The 20,654-nt window shown below is 37.3% G+C and overlaps 1 protein-coding gene across 13 annotated transcripts in view; it reads left to right on the forward strand.

Moving 5' to 3' along the window:
• The window catches only part of SEC31A (SEC31 homolog A, COPII coat complex component), a 64,529-nt gene extending 45,971 nt beyond the window's left edge, over nt 1-18,558 (forward strand). For 12 of the 13 annotated variants that reach the window (XM_082652745.1, XM_082652746.1, XM_082652752.1 and 9 more), the window contains 5 exons: nt 9,047-9,105; nt 10,602-10,865; nt 13,808-13,927; nt 16,342-16,413; nt 17,969-18,558. In XM_082652745.1, the coding sequence (XP_082508871.1) occupies nt 9,047-9,105; nt 10,602-10,865; nt 13,808-13,927; nt 16,342-16,413; nt 17,969-18,148 (695 nt within the window). In that variant the 3' untranslated portion in view covers nt 18,149-18,558. Of the gene's footprint in view, nt 1-7,507; nt 7,547-9,046; nt 9,106-10,601; nt 10,866-13,807; nt 13,928-16,341; nt 16,414-17,968 lie in introns of all 13 variants that reach the window. The other variant, XM_082652740.1, reaches the window with a different exon arrangement.
• Nucleotides 18,559-20,654: the final 2,096 nt, after the last annotated feature.

A 20,654-nucleotide genomic window follows, 5' to 3' on the forward strand; every position in this document is an offset into this window, starting at 1 on the left:
AGGCTGTACAAATTTTGTAATTATGTTTGTTTGTAAAGGTGAGCAAGGATCTCGACATGTGTATTGAAAGGAAAAAAGTGAAAGAATGCAACTCTGACAGAATCTCTAAGACAGCAGAAAGTATACAGTAGTGCAGGGATTCTCTCCATTAGGACAATTCTACCCTCACAAACATTTTGGAAATTTCTAGGCATTTTTGTTGTTGTTGGCAGTATAGTTCTGCCTGAAATTTTCTAATTAAAATCATAATTTAAAATTATTTTTATAGTAAACACACATTTTATAAATTCTTTTTATCTTTCATGTTACAATTAAAGCATTCTATTAATTTTTTATAAGGGTAATATTATCTGATTTTCATGTTAGGATTGTAAAAGGGACCTCAGAAGTATTACAAAAAGAGATCAATGAATCGGGGCAAGAACCACTAACATAGTAAAGAATTCAGACTTTGGAATCAGACTTCCTGTGTTTGTACGACAGCTTCACTCCTTTCTAGTTATGTGACCTTGAGTAAGTTACTTAACTTTAAGCCTCAGTTTCCTCATAATAATAATAGTATGTACTGATAAGCTTATGAAGAGATTGAATGCATTAGTACATTGAGAGCATTTGGGGACAGTGACTGCAAAGTTAGCTGTGATAACACATCGCTCAAAATTAGAGCTCTGTTCCTTTTTTTTTTTGTCCCTGCTTTAATGTATACTTGTTACTAAGGGTATTTGAAAATAGTTTCCTTTTCAGATTATAATTGATGGTTTTAAACTAGAGGGGCAAAACAGGAGTGAGTCTTGCTTTCTAATACTGAAGTTATTCCTGGAAGTCCAGTATATGTTGTTCTCTTTTTATCTGCTAAGTAGTAGCTTTAATAACTGAAAACACTGAACATATAATAGGATTTATTGAGGAAGTATTTTTTTTCTTGGAAGTCTTATGGATCCAGAATTATACACATATCTCCTTCTCTCTTCTTTGATATATAATATTAAAGTCCAAAGTACCAAAAATCATACACACAACATGTATCAGCCTTTACTGCACAAATAAAATTTGTATAATTTTCAATACAGATATTTCAATAGGTTGATATTTAGAGAGGAGTGTTAATTCAATTGTAGAGTTCAAAAAATTACCTTTTAAAACCTGGATGAGTGAAAGCAGTATATATTCTGAATAGTTGGGTAATAGCTTGAGTGAAAGATGGATTCAAGTAAATTCCCACATAAGAAAGTGGTACAGTGAAGTAGGAAAGTGAATTATCATTTATTGAACATACATTGGACATGTACCAGCACTGCCATATATTTTCTTTTTTCTCATAACCATGAGAAATAGGAATAATTATTTTTTTAAAAATTGCCATGAGGAAGCTTGAGTTTCCTAGGGTTATGTATAATGTTTTCATGATTGCACAGTGATAGTCTCCAAGTTGAGATACAACTGAGATACCCCAGTCTCTCAGTCTTCAGAGCCCATGTTCATTATTCTTTACCAGATAGTCTAGTCCTGATGAAAGGGGTAGAAATAGCTATCAGTGTTGGAATTACAGAAACATTTAGCATCACTATTTTAAGCATTTGTTACTTCATCATCTAAGTTAGATATTTGCATGGGTATTTTTTTCCTCCTTAAGCTAAAGGGCATTTGGCCATATAATAAAGTCTTTGCTTATGTACAAAGTAACAGTGTTCTAACCTGGCTGAGAAGCAGAGTAACTAATAGGAAGATGAAGCCATACATTTTTCAATACTCAGCATGCACTAAGCTAGCTGCTTTGTTACCTCTTGCATGTTAGTAGTCCCTGTATTTTAATTAACAGTTAGAGCTTTACCTTATTTTTATTTTTTGATTTCCTAAAAAGTTTGCTTAGGTTATACAGATAACTGTGACTAAAAGTTTTATCTTTGTCCTAATATGTCTTAGATTATTATATCATGGTTTTCTACGGGACTTGGAAATTCCACTTATCCGGTGGATTCTTCTTGATAGACAGTAGGATTTTCAAGCCCTGTAACTATTAGTGAAACAAAAAATTATGTGCCCACTGCTCAGAGAAACTCATGTTACAATTATCAAAACATTCATTCAGTAAATTCTTAATGAGAACCTGTTCAGTCTATAATCAGAATTATTCTAGGCACAGGTAGGAAGGCAGAAAAGTACAGTACATTTCTAGTGAACAGCACATAGCTTTGTTGTAAGTTGGAACATAAAATTTGTATTGGGGCCAAATTTTGGAAAACATTAAATGTCAGGGGAAGAAATTTACACTTCATACAGTAAGAAGAAAAATTCTAGTGGAGGAGTTTGAACTACTGAGAGGCATGGTCAAAGGGTACTTTAGGGAGGTTAATCCGGAGCTGGTTCTGCAAAACGGATTGTGAGCAGCATGGCAGAATCAGAGGCAAGGAAAAGAGGCTGTCTCCAAGTTCTATGTATAAAGTGCTAACAGCCTAAGTTAGTATAGTGCAACATGTTTCAGTGGTGGCAGCACAAAAAGCAGGAAGTTTTCCTAGCTCTACTGTCCAGTATAAGTAAGATACTGCTGGTATCCCCCCACCTTTTGTTTTTGTCCCTGGTTTAATGTATACTAGTTACTAAGGAAGAGCACTTTCAAATGTGAAGGCCCAAGAAGTTTACTTAGAAAAATTTTCTGATAAAATGACAAGCTCTCATGAAGCTGTTTTTGAGTAAACAGTATTGATTTCATTAAACAATGGAAAATTTAATTTGGGTCTATATATATATATATATATATATATATATATATATAGTCTTGTGCTCCTTCACATAGAAGAGTCTTGAAGGGGCATAATATTGCATATTTTCGTGAAACAGTGTGCTGAAAAAAAAATTTTTTTTTTAATTTTGATAAACACTCCGTAGTCAAACTATAAGTACCTGGTTTTTAACCCTTTAAACAAAGGAAAGGAGCATGATAGCCTTCCTTATTTTTCTTTGGATAAATTTGTTTTATCGCATGTCATTGGAAAATGACCTTAAGGATTCATTCTTTCTAAATATAAATTTTTAATTTTGTGATGCCTTTTTTAAAATGTGACGTGTGAGGCTAACGGGGAAGGGGGAGGTATATGATTAACAAGGATGCTGTATTCTCTCTGTCTCAAATTATCTTTTAGCCAAAAGTCTCCATACCATTGGCACTAATATTTTTCTGTGAATCCACTGAAAGTATCTTAGCCAGTGCCTAGATCCTACCGTTATGCAAGGACACCTTGAGAAGGTTCCCAGTGAGAGGTGAGATTGAAGTAAAGATGGTAGCAACTCCACTTCTGTGTGTGAGACCAAGCGCTTCTCTCTTCCTTCCCTAAAGACCATGTGGAGGACTAATCCCTACACTAAGGTGGATAAGGGTCTCCAGAATCCAGTGACATGCCATATTCAGTTTTTAAGTTAATGTTCCCTTGATTTTTATTAATTTTTTATTGTAGGATTTTGAAAGACCTCAAATAGTATAGAGAATAAAATTAAAATTATCTGTAATTCTGCCACCCATGTATAACCACTAATAATTTAGGTGTATTTATTCCCTTCATACACATATATGCACACATATATGTATGTATGCATGTATTAAAGTTCTTTTAATGTTGAATATATATAACATAAAATTTACCATTTTAATCATTTTTAAGTGACATCAAGTGCATTTACATTATTGTACAATCATCACCGCTAACTAGGGAACTTTTTTGTCATCCCATACTGAAATTATGTAGCCATTAAAAACCTCCTGTTTTCCCCAACCCCTGGTAACCACCGTTTTACTTTGTTTCTATGTATGTATTCTAGGTACCTCATATAAGTAGTCGTACAGTTTTTTCTTCTTGTAACTGGCTGTTTCACTGTCTTTAAGATTCATCCATATTATAGCATGTATCAGAATTTCATTTTTAAAGCTGAGTAATATTCCACTCTAAGTATGTACCACATTTTGTTTATCCATTAACCTGCACATGGGCATTTTGGCTGTCGTGAATAATGCTGCTGTGAACATGAGTATACAAATATCTATTCAAGTCCCTGGTTTCAGTTCTTTTGGGTATATACCCAGAAATGGAATTACTGGATCAAATAGTAATTCAGTGTTTAATTTTTTGAAGTGGTGGCACTATTTTACATTTTCACCAGCAATGCGTAAGGGTCCAATTTCTCCACATCCACACCAACACTTGTTGTTTTCTGTTTTTTTGTTTTTGTTTTTAATTCTCGCCATTCTAATGGGTGTGAAGATAGTAGTATCTTATTGTGTGCATGCATTTTTAAAGAATTGAGATCATAACTCGCACATACACTCATAATTTACATCTTACTACTTTCCTTAATATTACACCATGAACCATTTTTCAATGTTCTTTAAAGTTATTGTCATGTTTAAAAAGAGTAAGAAAGAGATTTATGCCCATTTTTAAGGTTTTTTGAAAAGGTAAAAAAGATTATCTTCCCTTACTAGTTTTATGAGAGAATTATGTCCAAGATTAGTCTCTGCTATGTTTTTTTAAAAATATTGACCAAGAGTATCATTTTGCACATCCGTAATGAACCCCCACAATACTGTCTCCTGTAGATATTCATGTTCTTCATTTAGTTTTCTTTACCTAGTGTTGCTATTAAAGTGTGTCTCAATAAAGTAGAGGTCAATTTAATTGTGTTTTTAAAAAGTCATATTTAAACAATTTAAAGATATAAAAGCAAAACTATTGAGGGGTTAGAATCATAGCTAAGATAAAACTGTTAAATTGATCAGAGATTTGAACAAGGATTTTTCTGGGCTGAAATAAAACATATTGCTAAATATATTGCATGGTTTGAGGTTAGGAGGGGCCAGTTAGGCATATATTTTGGTGGGAACTTTGATTATTGTACAATCGTTATTTTCAATTCAACAGGCAGCCTACCCTCAAGTTATGAGGGATAGCCAACTGGCTATATGTTCCTGTTGAAAATCTTTTTGTTTCTTATTTCATTCAGTTTTACTCGTAACTTTCAATTTAATTTGATTTCATTATAACTTTGGTGTCATTCTACCAAAGGGTCATATGAAATTGTTCCACATACTTTTTTGTGCTGCTAATAGTTGGTGAAATCAGGATACCCCCTCAGGCTTTAATATCCAAGGCTAAGATCACTGCCATGAGAGGTTAGAGGAAAAACTGGTCTCACCTTCTGCTCCCACGTTTCATAGGGCTAGAGAGGAGGCATGTTGTTGAGACTGCTCCCTGAAAAAACTGAGCAAGGCCAGGGTACCTCCAGTACTTTTAGGTTTTTCACACCGTCGACTCCCCCCTGCCCCGCCCCAATTCCAAAATCCAAGGATGCTCAAGTCCTTTATATAATGTGGCGTAGTATTTGCATATAACCTACGCACATATACTTTTATGTCCAGATTGCTAATAATACCCAATACAGTGTAAATGCTTGCAGCAAATTCAAGCTTTGCTTTTGGGAACTTTTTGGATTTTTTTCCTTCCTGAATTGTTCCCCCCCCCCGCACCCCCCCGCACCCCCCCCCCCCCCCCGGTACGTGGGCTTCTCACTGTTGTGGCCTCTCCCATTGTGGAGCACAGGCTCCAGACACACAGGCTCAGCGGCCATGGCTCACGGATCCAGCCGCTCCGTGGCATGTGGGATCTTCCCGGACCAGGGCACGAACCCGCGTCCCCTGCATCGGCAGACGGACTCGCAACCACTGCACCACCAGGGAAGCCCCCTGATTGTTTTTGATCCTCAGTTGGTTGCATCTGCAGATGTAGATCTTGGGGATGCACTGTATAGTGTCCCCCTCAGCCCAGAAGCTGAAGTCTGGTGCTAGAGAGTACATCAGTAGTTGCAAATCAGGTCTGTCCTCTGTCATAATGCACACACAGTGACTCCCAGGGATTTATTAACTGTAGTGCTATGAGGTCATATCTTGCATGGGGAGTTAAATTGTAAAGTCATCATTTAAGACAAAAATAAATCACTTAGAGTCAGTTATCCGTGATCACCCCTTTCTTCAGTTAAGCCCTCATGAAGAAGTTGCTTGTGGTTAGAAGCCATATTGTATGAACAACATCTATCCTTAGCTCCATACAGTGAAATTTCAAACTGTGGGATTAGTTCTCCCACCTCACAGTTCCTCTGGGGCATATGCTTCTTGAGTAGAGCTCAAACTGAATTGAACTCACTAGTTAATGCTACATTCTCTTGATTTCTCTCTCCCCAAGTGAAGATAGTTGAATTCCCCTAAGTTGTGTGTTCATATGATGTATCTACACTGCATGCTTTTGATTGGAGGCTGGACCTGGACCAATCCTGAATATCCGACAATTTTGGAATTGCTGTATTAGTTCTCAGCCTTCTTTCCTCTTGTCCACTGCCAGAGACTTCAGTTCTTTTAAGAGAAGTAGTGATTTCTGGAAGATTTGTGCTAAACAGTCTGCAAATCTGTATATTCTTATAGAAAAGACCATATGGGATGGTTACATATTTACTGGGCCTGTTCCCATTTATGCTCATACTCATGGTGTGACCCCAGAAATTAGTTCCTTCAGAATGCAGATCCTTGGGGCCTCCCAAATCCAGCAATAAAGTAGCACCTCCTTGTTAAGATTGTCTAACATGCTTATTATCTTTATCAATGTAGTGTTGAAGTCCGCACGACAATGTAGAAATCCTCCCATTTCTCTTTAAAACCCTACTACTTAAAGAGGATTTGGACCAGCAGCATTGGCATTACCTGGGAGCTGGCTGAAGCAATAGAATCTCAGGCCCTACGCTATACCTAGTGAATTAGAATCTGCATTTTTACAAGATCTTCACCTGATTTGGATTCACAGCTTTAAAAAATACTAAAATGGACACAGTTATAATATGTTAGGAAGTGCTCTCAGCCCTCCCCGCACCATGATATTACTGAGCTTCATTGATCAAATAGTAGAAAAGTCATCTGTGCAAACAATTAGGGAAATAATGTTGTTTTAAATAGGAAGGAACAAAATTTTCTCTTAAAAGAGACAGCTGGCACAGTGAGAGAAAAAAATAGTGTTTAAGAGTTGATTGGATCTGACACATTTAAATGAATTAGCTTTGCCCACAAACTGATTACTCTCTTAATTAGATAGAAACCATTTCACATGACTTCATTAAAAAGTAAGTTTTATTCCCTTATAAAATTAGTTCTTTCTTGGGGTTGATGGAGGGAGGAGAAACAATTATAAAATGAGTAGAGTTTACAGTTTGCAGGGCAGAAATAGAGACACAGATGTAGAGAACGAACGTATGGACACCAAGTGGGGGAAAGTGGTGGGGTAGGGGGTGGTGGTGGTGGGATGAATTGGGAGATTGGGGTTGACATATATGCACTAATATGTATAAAATGGATAGCTAATAAGAAACTGCTATATAAAAAATAAAATAAAATTCAGAAATTCAAAAAAAAGTGAGTAGAGTTTAGAATGTCTTTGATGATAGTACTGTTTAAGTCACTTTTACATTTTGTCTACAGAAAATCAGTCTATGCAAGACCAGGCATCTATGTTGGAAGGTGAATTAGTTACAAAATATATCTTTGGAAATCTTTGAATCACTGACTCTAATTAATGAGTGGATATTCACAATTATGCATGTGAACTTTAAAGCCGATAATATTCCTAAATCTGATCAAATCTTAGAACTGATTGAATTAACATAGTGACACAAATGATCTTGAATCATAAAAGTTGTCTGTTATACAGACTGAAAGACAAGGCTATACCAAGATTGTCTTAGATATAAGAAAGATTAGAAGGTGATGGGAGAGATTTGAATGATTAGTCTGTGTTTAATGAGAACTTGAAGAATTTGTTAAGCAAATAGCATCATGTGGTTTAATATTTTGTGATTAGTTCTTGAGTGTTTTGAGGCTCATTTGGTGCTCTGTCTCCTAGTCACGTTGTAGAAAATTAATTCTACTTTTAAAATCAAGGCAAATGAGTGCATGCTGGTTAGGAGAAGATCTTGTTTTTAAAAAATTTCTATGACATTATGTTATTTGGTTTGCTAAGCAATTTTGTTGTGATTTAATATCGTGGATATCAATAAAACAAGCAAAAGTATAATACTGAAAGAATGTTTAATTTATTGAAAGAAGAAGAAGGTTTTGCTTTTACATATACACATACACAAAACCTAATAAGATGTAAAATGATTATATTTTGATTTAGTAATTATCCTATCTCTGGCATGTTTTATTCCTTTTTTCTTTAAAGATACAGGCATTTAATAAAGATGTTTAAAAGAAATTTTTTTTAAGATATAGGCATTAAGTACCTTAATGAGTTCTGCTACCTATGTTCATTTCTCACTTTGAGATGACAGGTTTTGGGAGATTTGGGGGGGGAGGAAATTTCCTAAAGGTGACAGTAGTTTAATTTTATATTTACTGCCAGCCTGGAAATTTTTTTTGTGTGTGTGGTATTTAAAAAAAAAAAATCTTACCACAGATATTTGATGCCTTTTTCTACTTTATAGGTTGTTCTTAATGCAAAGGTGATAAAACATACTGGTGTTGCGTAGTTGGGCTCTGTTTGTTTTTTTAACAGTGTTTCTACCATGTGGATGATTTGGGTATGCTGAATTGCTCTCTGGGAAAATAGGAGATTGCTACTTTTTTTCTTTTTTTGTGTGTGCAATATATCAGAAGCCTTTTTTTTTTTTAGCAGACTCAGGTGATTTATTTTTTCTTTATTAGGAGAGAATTGTTTGAAGCTTATATACCAATATAGACATAAAAACTTCACTATCCTTAAATTTAGTACAACTCTTTCACTTTAAAAGGAAATAATGTCAGGATATGCTGCTTTCTAAGCCAAGGCCCTGTGATTATTAGAGGTAATGAGTTTGAGAGTCCAGGGCTACATAGTGATCCCAGCAGCTCAGCTGGTAAAACTTTTGTGACAGTTATCTCAGGGTGAAAGTAAAGTTTGAAGGTATTATATGATAGATACAGTTTAGTTTTCTTTTTTTCAGGATTCTAAAGGAAAATGCCTTCTATTATCTGTTATAGGTTCTCAGAATGGTTGGAATGATCCTCCAGCTTTGAACAGAGTACCCAAGAAGAAGAAGGTACTAGAAAAAGATGTCTCTTCAGTTGCCTACAGGTGTCCTGTCAATCATGTAGCCACCTGAAGCACACCACACTTCACTGTTCCTTTAAAGGCAAAGCTGACTGACTGATATACTTAATATGTGTATTTCAACTTACATCTTCTAATCCATGAAGGGAAGGAAAGAAAGTACAAAATAGTATGGTGATATGAATTAAACCCTTTTTAAAAAACAAGATGTAAATTCCCAGCACATCTTTTTCAAAGAGTAGGAAACAAAATTTCATGCTTCTCAAGTGGTTTTTTTTTTAGGAGTTACTTTGGTTTTGGGTTCTAACAGTAATCATGAATTTGTAATTATATTTTGGACTATTTTTGTCTATCACATATAATATGAAACGAAATAGCCTTGTAGTTGAGCATCATTTAGATGTTAGTAACTGTTGAGAGCTGTTAGAGCATAACTTAAGATTCTTCTTTTACCCCAAGACTTTTTTTTTTTTTTTTTTACTCCTAGTGATTTCTGTCCCCCAAGTATAGTAATGAGAGGCCAGAATATAAAATTGGGAGATACTAAATGAGCAAACCCCCCCCCCAAAATGAGATCAATGATAATCAGAAATTTAATCTACTACTTTGAGTGTGATTGATCACTAAGTAGGTATCACTTAATGATCTAGGAAAAAGGTATTACATCTGATCACATTAAACAAACACATATTTGGCATATCTGATCCCAGTATGGCTAGATATAATTCTCCAGACTTTGACATCCTCTTTCAAAAACACCATGGTTTTGGCCCATTATGGGATAAGTGTGGAAGGTAAAGGGGAAACAAAGGTCCAGGTTTGAGCTCCCAGCCCTCTTAGCCAGATTAGCTTTACTTTTTATGTTTTTCTCTAAAATTCTGCATAAAATTTCATTTTAAAAAGTGTTCTCCTGTTATTTAAAAAAAATTTTTTTAACCATGGAATAGTCTAACTCCCTTATTTATTTTTTTAAATTTTTTTATTGAAGTATAGTTGATTTACAGTGTTGTTAATTACTGCTGTACAGCAAAGTGATTCAGTTATACATGTATGTGTATATACATTCTTTTTTAAATATGTTCTTTTCCATATGGTTTATCATAGGATATAGAATATAGTTCTCTGTGCTGTACAGTAGGACCTTGTTATTTAACCATTCTATATATAAAAGCTTACATTTGCTAACCCCACCCTCCCATTCCAACTCTCCCCCAACCCCCTTGGCAACCACCAGTCTGTTCTCTATATCCCTGATTCTGTTTCTGTTTCATAGATAGGTTCATCTGTGTCATATTTTAGATTCCACATATAAGTGATACCATATGGTATTTGTCTTTCTCTTTCTGACTTACTTCACTTAGTGTGATAATCTCTAGGTCCATCCATGTTGCTCCAAATGGCTAACTCCCTTATTTAAAGCTGAGGAAATGTTGTCATCATACCGTTTTTTTCCTTACTCTTGGTGCCTTCTATTTCTTTTAAAAGATGCCTGAGAACTTTACGCCTCCTGTTCCCATCACATCACCAATCATGAACCCCTTGGGTGACCACCAGTCACAGATGCTGCAGCAACAACCTTCAGCTCCAGTACCACTATCAAGCCAAGCTTCATTCCCACAGCCACACCTTCCAGGTGGCCAGCCCTTCCATGGCATACAGCAACCCCTCAGTCAACCAGGCATGCCTCCGTCTTTTTCAAAGCCCAATATTGAAGGTGCCCCTGGAGCTCCTATTGGAAATACCATGCAGGTAACAGTAAATCTGTGGAAGTGGGAGATGGCTTTATTTCGGTATGTTTTCTTAATGTTTTAACTTTTATGGTTATACCTTTATTATTATCTCAATTTGATTTCAATTTAGGCAACTTAAAAATAATAACTTTTTTTTAAGATTGTTCATGTATGTATATTATTTTTCAATGACAAGGCCACATACAAACTTTCCAGAAGGAGCTTATGTATTTACTAGTATATGTTAACAGTAACTTGGCAATTACAGTATTTCATTTGATCTAATCAGTAGCCGCAATTTAAGATCAGTTGAATCCATATTTGCATCCAAGGTTGCTAAGCAGAAGCTGTTTCCAAAGGTTTTTTCCTTTAAAATATAAAATAAAAATGTAATGAGTTATATATTTTCTTGTGTATGTGTAAGAGCTAATAAGAGAGCCATATCTTTAGATGGAGATATAAATTTGTGGTTGCTTTTCACATACAAACAGCTAGTTGGCAAGGCTCTAGATGATGAAAAGTCTACCATATTTCCATATAACTGACTTAGACATACAAAGATAAACATTTTGATCTGTTCATGAAAAGTAAAGAGGTTGGGTCACAGTTCAACATAAGATGAAATAAATCCTGCCCAATTATAAAACTAGCTCTTCTGTCTGTTATTGTCTTTGACTCTCTAAAGTCAAATTTGTAAAGATTATATCTCTACCACAAGAGTATGTTTTGCTGTTAAGAGATTTCTGCCTAAGGAACTTCTAAACATTAACAGTTGCATTATAAAAACAAGTGTTTTGATGGAGGTGGGAGGACCTTCTTCTTTCCACAAGAATATATAAAATTATAAAGATGCACTGTTAATTTTTATAATTACAAGTCTGTGGTGTTTGTGAAGCCATTCACTTTTGTTTAGACCTGGGTGCTCATGCTATACTCATCTGACCAGAACCTCAGTTGCCATTGAAAGGGAGAGCTTCATGGATGTGTGTGTTCAGCCAGGCCATAATATCCACCTTCCTGTCCACTTAGATGTCTCTGAGGCACCTCACACTTAACATATCCAGAATCTAATTCATAGTCTTCCTTCCAAACCTAGTCGTCTTTTGGTGTGTCCTGTTTGAATTAATGGCACCATAATCCTTCCTATTTAATCCAGCCAAAAACCTGGGCATCATCTTTATATTCTTCTTCCTTTAACCTGTTTTTCAGAGCTATCCCTAAATCTTGCTATATTACTTAAAAATCTCTCTCAAATCCCTTCTCTACATTTCCAGTCTAGTCCATGCTACCTTCATCTCCAGTCTCAAGCAGTGCAGGAGCCTCTAGTTGGTCGGCCAGCATCTACTTTCACCCATCTCTTATCTGGTCTCATCTCCTCATTGCTTAAAACGTTACAGCTTCCCATTGTTCGCAGGATAAAGACCAAAATATTTCACATTGTCTGGATTCTCTCAGCTCATACTCTTCCTTGCTGTCTCTCTCTGCTCCAGTTACCGTGACCTCCTTTCAGTCCCTTGTATCATGATCCTTCCTGTGTACACGTTCTTCTGTCTGGAATGCATTTCCTTCCCCATTTAACTGGTTAACTCCTACTTATCCTTCTGATATAATTTCCTTAAAGAGCCTTCCCCTCAGTTAAATCCCAATTATATTGTCTCTTGGTTCCAGTGATGTTAACTTAACCACAGTTGCTATTTTACATACATTTATGACATTTTAAAACTTTCTCTCTCTTCCATCACCCTGTAAACTCCCTGAGGGATGAGATCATTTCCGTATTGGCTCACCAATACTTAGCCAATACCTAATACATAATTGCTTAATGTTTTCTATGAATGAACTAATCAGTCAAAACTTTAAACACTTATACATTCCTTCTTTGTTTTCCCATCTGTACATTCAGTAAGATCATGGACTCTTCTATCCTAACCTTTGGTTTAATCTTGCAGTTTGATAATAGCCCAGTTAACACCCTCCAAGGGTAAACCAAAGAATAGAAGAATGTCAGGATAAACATGTCATGAGGAACCTAGGGGTAAGACAGGAATAAAGACACAGACCTACTAGAGCATGGACTTGAGGATATGGGGAGGGGGAAGGGTAAGCTGTGACAAAGCGAGAGAGAGGCATGGACATATATACACTACCAAACGTAAGGTAGATAGCTAGTGGGAAGCAGCCGCATAGCACAGAGAGATCAGCTCGGTGCTTTGTGACTGCCTGGAGGGGTGAGATAGGGAGGGTGGGAGGGAGGGAGACGCAAGAGGGAAGAGATATGGGAACATATGTATATGTATAACTGATTCATTTTGTTATAAAGCAGAAACTAACAACAACAAAAAAATGTTACCATAAAATGCTTTAAAAAAAAAAAAAAGGGCTTCCCTGGTGGCGCAGTGGTTGAGAGTCCGCCTGCCGATGCAGGGGACACTGGTTCATGTCCCGGTCCGGGAAGATCCCACATGCCACGGAGCGGCTGGGCCCGTGAGCCATGGCCGCTGAGGCTGCGTGTCCGGAGCCTGTGCTCTGCAACGGGAGAGGCCACAACAGTGAGAGGCCCGCGTACACCAAAAAAAAAAAAATGAGCCAACAAGCAAAGCAAGCAGCCACTCCAACCAGCCAACTTTGTAATTGCCTTGTTCTTTTTATTTTCAACTGGCACAGGTCTCCTTCCTATCAGTTATATAAAATAGTGATCAACATATGTTCCATAATTAATCAAATACTTTATATCCAATCCTATTTTTGAAAATAGAAGCTGTAGAAGGAGTACCTGTATCTTCTACTGAATATCTGATTTTTATGTTTGCTTATCCCAAGTGATTTCACATGTTAATTTTTCATTTGATTTTGAATAGCCTATCTACAAGGTTGTTGGTTTCTCTTTATCACATATTCAGGGCTTTGTGTATAGGTAGCTTCTGGTCATTTCTAGTCATTTTATGGTATTATTTATTCCAGCATGTGCAGTCTTTGCCAACAGAAAAAATTACCAAGAAACCTATTCCAGATGAACACCTCATTCTAAAGACCACATTTGAGGATCTTATTCAGCGCTGCCTCTCTTCAGCCACAGATCCTGTATGTATTTTTTATTTTGCTTAATTAAAAGAATCCCTTATGGAGCGCTTCTATAATGATTGCTTAAAGTCTTACAAGATGTATTTTGAAAGTTTATGCAAAAATTGTAAAGCTAGCACTTATATATAGTTTGCTGTACATATAAAAACACATTCAACTGCTTTTTACATATAACTTTAATCCTTAAAACAACCTCATGGTAGGTAGGTTTGTCATATTTATTAACAGAGGAGGGAATTAAGGCAAAAAGCATTTACATAATAATTAAGGCAGAGCCAGCATTCGAACCTAGTCTGGCTCCAGAATTCATGCTTTCAACCACTATGCTGCCCTGAGTCTCATCGGCAAACCTTATGCGTAGCACAAAAATACAACAGAATGGTGAAACTCAGATTTGGGGGTTCTTTCTGAGCTTACATCAAAGCTTTTAAAAGTAGATAGACAGTCTTTAACTTTGCAAAGACCTTAAAAATAGTTAAGTGCTTTAGATATTGGAGTCATATTCATAGTCAAAGTAACTGATTTTACTCAGTTTATTAGAGGATGACTGTATTGGCAACAACAAAAATTCCACAAAGCCAGTTTTGTTTTAGGTGAAATGTCACTTTCTGCCAACAAACATTGAATATGTTTATTTAGTCACTGGCCAGTTGTCTGCTTGAAAAACAGCTTCTAGAATTTGTTGTTTCATCAAACATTGAGTAGTAATATGTACAGCCTTCTGCTAGTCTTTTGGAAAGCAATTCCCTGTACTGAAAGTGTCAGGAAAGCAGAGGCAGGGGAAAGTTAACATAAACCTTAGCGCCTGGCATTCTGGGAGTGATGGAAGGACGAAGCTAGGAACAGAGAACAGGTGAAGCTGTTAAACAGGTAAGTGTACAGTGTCTCCTAGGCAGAGAGGTCCTCATCATACAAAATGGAGGAATCATAATAAAAATGTGGGAAAACTCCAGTCTTCCTTCAGGCATGAGTTAATGTAAACAGAGGTTGGGAGGACACCTCGTACATGGCCTAGCTTAATAAATTTTTGTTGAACTTCACCTCCGCTGGGTCACCATATCACCTCCCTTCTGGTTATCCAGGACCCCTGGGCAGAAGAGAAAGACAAACTGTTCCTGTCGCTAGTTGGGGAGGCAGGACTCCTGCTGGTAGCTAGGTGGGATTAACTTTGAACCCTCCACAGAAGTCCATTTTAATCAATACTTGAAATCATTTTTATAGTATGACTTTATTCTTATTTCTACTTCAGTTATGTCCAAACAGCACAAAGTAATTTTGCAGCACAACTTAGTTTGTAAGGTTATCCTCGATGGCTTCACCTCTTCTGCACTCCTCTTCAGACACACTGACATGCCCTCCTCAAACATACCAAGAATGTGTCAGCGTCCGAGACTTTGTACCTGTTGCTCCTTCTGCCTGGAATTCTTCCTCACAGAACTGCAGAGCTCTTGCTCACTTGTTCCTGGTGTCTGCTCAGATGTCCCATTAGCCATCAGGACTTTCTTACCACGTCATACTGCCAACACTGCTGACCCCCTTACCCTGTTAACTTTTCTTCATGGCACACATCACCATCTGACATACAATATATTGTTTATTTAGTATCTTTTTCCCACCCAATAGAATATGAGATCCATGAGACACAACACTGTCCCAGCATGGCATGTAGTAGTCCCTCAATAAATATTGAAAAGCAATGTCACTTTTAAGGCTGTTGCATAATGTAGATATTAAGTTAATCACAGTATAATTTTAAACCTTTACGTTTAGGATAATTTTCTCTCACTACACTTACAGTACTAGGATGAGGGTAGGAGGACTCCTTAATTTAAGAACTCATTTTAACACTTCCCTCTTAATAATCTTAAGTCACCAAAAGATAATTTTCTCCTTTTTTTTGTGTTTTAAAGGCCCAGAATAAGACAGGATTAAATGTACCAAATGTGACTGAGTGTATAAGTAGTACTTTTGAGATTCCACAGTTCACCTGTATGTTTGCCTTCTAGCTCCCATAATGTTCATTTTATTTAATTTACAGTAACTGTTAGACCTTCTTTTCTGTAGTACACTGACCCATTGCTGCCTCCAGATGGCCCCTCCTGTTGCTTGTGGATATAGTGTAGATGGACACTCACACACCTCAAGTGAGTTGCAGTCCCCGTGGAATCCAGCCAGTGCTCCATTTTGCATACTAGGAGGAAGGGTCTCAGTTTCTTGCCCTCCCTGCCTTAATAGATTACTGATCTCTGTTCTAATAATCTGTCCAAGTTCATCGGTCTTAGCTATCTCCATTTCTTTATAAAATGAAGCTCTCCAACATCATGACTGTAAGGTTTAGTGAAATGAGATAAGGCAAGTTCTTGGGATAAAAGTTATTGTTCATACATAACATACCTGTTTTTTCTCTCCTGCAGCAAACCAAGAGGAAGCTAGATGATGCCAGCAAACGTTTGGAGTTTCTATATGATAAACTTAGGGAACAGACAGTAAGTTTGTGGGGAAAAGAAGGATTTATGATAATCATTTATTCCTGGTTGCTAGTAAAATAAGTGTCTCATCAGCACTTGCATGTAATATAGTATGCGTGGGGACAAAATGATCATGACAGTTCATAGAATGGGCTTTTCTCTGTCTAAATCTTACATTTCAGTCACGGGGGATAAGGGGATAGGGCAGTGTGTGTGTGTGTGTGTGTGTGTGTGTGTGTGTGTGTGTGTGTGTGTGTGTGTGTGTGTGTGTGTGTGTGTGTGTGTGTGTGTGTGTGTGTGTGTGTGTGTGTGTGTGTGTGTGTTAAGAGGGAGAGAGAAGTGTGTGTGTTAAGAGGGAGAGAGAATTTTTAGCCTTTTTTTATAACAAAGGGCAGATATACAAACTGGCCTGTACTGGTCCTACGGTAACTGGCCTTCTATTCATTTTTATATGTCCCTTGAATTAAGAAATCAGAGAGTGGGCAGCTACTCTGTTTTCCAGAGACCAAATCTGTAATCTCTCTCATAGTCTAAGACTCTGAACCTTTTCTTTTAGAATAGCTATTACACAAAGGCAAAGCCAAAGGTAACCACAAATTGAGCAGATCAATGTGTATAACTATGAAGATGGTTGGCAGTAAGGAGTAAATGCCCTGTGTGTTCTGTTCTCTTGTCCCTCCCAACCTCTGCATTCCTTTCTAGAATTGTTTTGTTTTATTAATGAAAGCACTAGGAGAGAAAAAAAGAATTGAGACCTTTCACATTTATGCATTTTAGCATTTCTCTTCCCCATTCCCCATATCAATGCCATCAGCTAAAAATAACCATTTATCTCATGAGAGCCAAACCAGAGAAAGTTGATATAACAGTGGAAGTGGTGTGGCCCATGGACTGATCCAAAATAAAGTCTTCTCTGAAAAGTATGGACATGTATGCCAAGTAATGACATGGGGGGAAAAAAAACTAGAGGTCTTATGATTTTAAGAGATGACAGGATTATGAAAAGCAGTTAAGAACTGGCAGATTGAGTACATGGTGAGGACTGTTGCCCTCCTAATGGCAGTGGACCAGAAGTGCAAGGTTTCTATTGTCTACAAGGTTTTAGAGTAAATTGGGCCCCTACTTCGAGATGTCATGATTAAGAATCTTTAAACTCCTTCATGTACATAGGAAAAATTTTAAAAGGTGTGAGACAGTATCTAAAATAATTTAGTTATTTAAAGTAGTTAAGTTATCTAAAATAATAAGAATTAAAACTCTTAAGTGGAGAGAGACATTAACATTTCAACTTGGGGAAGGAAATCTGGCTTTTCTGTAAGGAAATACCTGGCTTGTCATACATGTATAATTCGTAAATAATTCCTTACATAAATCATTTTGTCATGGTTCCATTTTATAACTTAAGTGTTGTTTGGTTCGAGAAGCTTTCTGGAAATGCTCACCAGTTTATACATTTTTTTAATAATGTTTATTTCAAGCTCCTCTTAAATATCAGGGTTTAATGTTTATAGAGGGTCTCATGGAAAATTCTTCCTTAATTTAATTCTCTCTCTCAATTCCACCTTTATTTCAGCTTTCACCAACAATCATCAATGGTTTACACAACATCGCAAGGAGCATTGAGACTCGAAACTACTCAGAAGGATTGACCATCCATACCCACATAGTTAGCACCAGCAACTTCAGTGAGACCTCTGCTTTTATGCCAGTTCTCAAAGTTGTTCTCACCCAGGCCAATAAGCTGGGTGTCTAAAGGATGGCTTCACTCTCAGCCACTATTGCCATTTTTCCAAAGAAACATGTTTTAAAAAATGATAAGATGTGGACCAGTCCTCATTAGCATGTTTCCATAGCAGCCAGTCAAGAACATTTACATTGTTTCTGCAGATATACTCACCTTAGACCTGCTCAAAGCCCTGGTGCTTTCTTTTGTTTTAATCTTTTATTGCCTGTGATGATTTTCCTATTCTGCAAATAATGTATTTCCTGGATTACACATAGTATGCTTTCCTGAAGTATTCTGATAAAATATGGTTTTTGAAACCTCAGGTTTACTTTTTGGAAAAGGAGCCTTTGGTTATGTGTAAAGCAGAGCTGAAACTAAATTTCTTTCACGTCCTCCCTACTTCCTCCATGTCAATCAGATTAAAGTGTGTAATCCTATTTATGTGTACGTAGTCTTTTTTTTAAACAGCTACTCACAGTTTAGTTTAATCTCTGTTTTTTGTGGCTTTGGCTTCACTTTGGTCCTGAACAAATAACTAAATCTACAGGCTGCTACATAGATTTTAGCAAATATTAATGAAAAGTGGGCTCACTAGTTTTAAGTATCTATAGGAAAAGATTGAGCATTTTCATTCTGTAGGATGCATTGAACTTTTTTCTATTAATAAATGTTTTCAGTATTCTGTTTGAGTTTTAAGATTGAATTGTCTCCATTTTATATTTAGAAATCTATTCATCCATTTTTTTAAAGTTACCTATTTCTCTGAGGTTTAAGTTCAGAAAGAAAGCTTTAACTTCTGTCAGCCTCCTGAATCGACATATTTTCAGACGGTATTTTCATCAAATGATTTTATTGTAATCTGTCTTAAGAACAGTGTGGTAAACAAAAGATAATGGTCCCCATAGAATCTTGAGGAGAATTAGATACTAATAATTTTCATTGTTTAAGCAACTTTACCTAAGTGAGTTGGAAAACTAGAAGATAAAAAGTATGACTGCTGTGAAGACAGGTGCTGTTTCAAGGACTAAGTGTAGTTCATCAGGCATTTTGCAGCCTAAGTGACATAGTTTACAAGACCCTCTTAATTTCCTTTGCTGGGATTCCCTGCTCACCAAATAAAACACCTCTTTTAAAAATAAAAATAGGGACTTCCCTGGTGGCACAGGGGTTAAGAATCCGCCTGCCGTTGCAGGGGACACAGGTTTGCGCCATGGTCCGCGAAGATCCCACATGCTGCGGAGCACCTAAGCCCGTGCACCACAACTACTGAGCCTGTGCTCTACAGCCCACGAGCTGCAGCTACTGAGCCCACGTGCCACAACTACTGAAGCCCGAGTGCCTAGAGCCCATGCTCCACAACAAGAGAAGCCACCGCAGTGAGAAGCCCGGGCACTGCAACAAAGAGTAACCCCCACTGGACTCAACTAGAGAAAGCCCACGCACAACAACGAAGACCCAATGCAGACAAAACAAAAAAAGACATTAAAAAATAGAAATAGTTTTATAACTAAAAAAGGAGGACCTTGATAACATGTATGAGCATTGGAGCCTCACAAGTGGGGTGATATATCAGCTCCCCGGGATTTTGGTGGTCTGAGTCAGTCCTAGGACACACTGAAGTGGCAACTTGACCTTCTGGACCTGACCCTCGACTGTGGTGTCAGCCCAGGACCCCATCTGAACAGCAGGCTGGCCTCTAGTAATTGTTTTGATGTATTGCCCTTATAGTTAGGATTTGTGTTATGGCTGTATGGTTACCTTGACATGACAATGGCAAAACTGGCAGCGTTTTACAAAAAAACATTCCAAAAGATGAGAAACAGGAATAGGTGGCAGTGGAGCCCTGACCAACCCCAAAGATTTTACACGTATAAGTATGAAAAAACGATTTGCCACTGACATCTGAGCAGCTGTTACAAGTGGATGGAGGTAAGAAGACTTGAACCCAAAATAGAGTTTAGTCTTGAAGTATGAAGATAACAGGAGATTATGGGAAGAGAGCAGTTTGTTTTCCTGAAGAAAAGCGAACAAGGAAAGGGGTGTGAGGGAAACTGGTAGGTGGGGCTGGGTGTTGGCTGGGAGACATATCAGATCTCCGGGACGTGCTTTCTTATACTTAACCTGCTCCTCTCCTGCACTCCGCGTATGACCTTTTGGGCTGGATGGGATGGATGTACCTTAGGCCCCGTCTGAGAATCTCTTATGTGTGTGGGATGCACGGCTGATGGAGATGGTGGTTCATTCTAATAGTGTGGCAGCAGGAGAAAGTTGGAAACAACTGCTCTACATCTGACGAGAGTCCAACAAGCCTGTATATTCCTTTGGATTCAGAAAATTCCCATGTATGCTGGAGGACAGAAAGATGCAGTAGGATTCCTGGCAACCAGATGTACTCTATTTAACACCTGCCTGAAAGATAAAGGGAGGGATGGTGATTGGTTAACACTTTTCTGATAACCACATGTCTCCTGAACCAGATTTGTGTTCACCTAAGAATGACTGCAAGGCCATCTGTTGACTGCTCAGCCATGGT

Source organism: Grampus griseus, assembly GCF_964374135.1.
Source record: "Grampus griseus genome assembly, chromosome: 4".
In the NCBI taxonomy this organism is placed as follows: domain Eukaryota; kingdom Metazoa; phylum Chordata; class Mammalia; order Artiodactyla; family Delphinidae; genus Grampus; species Grampus griseus.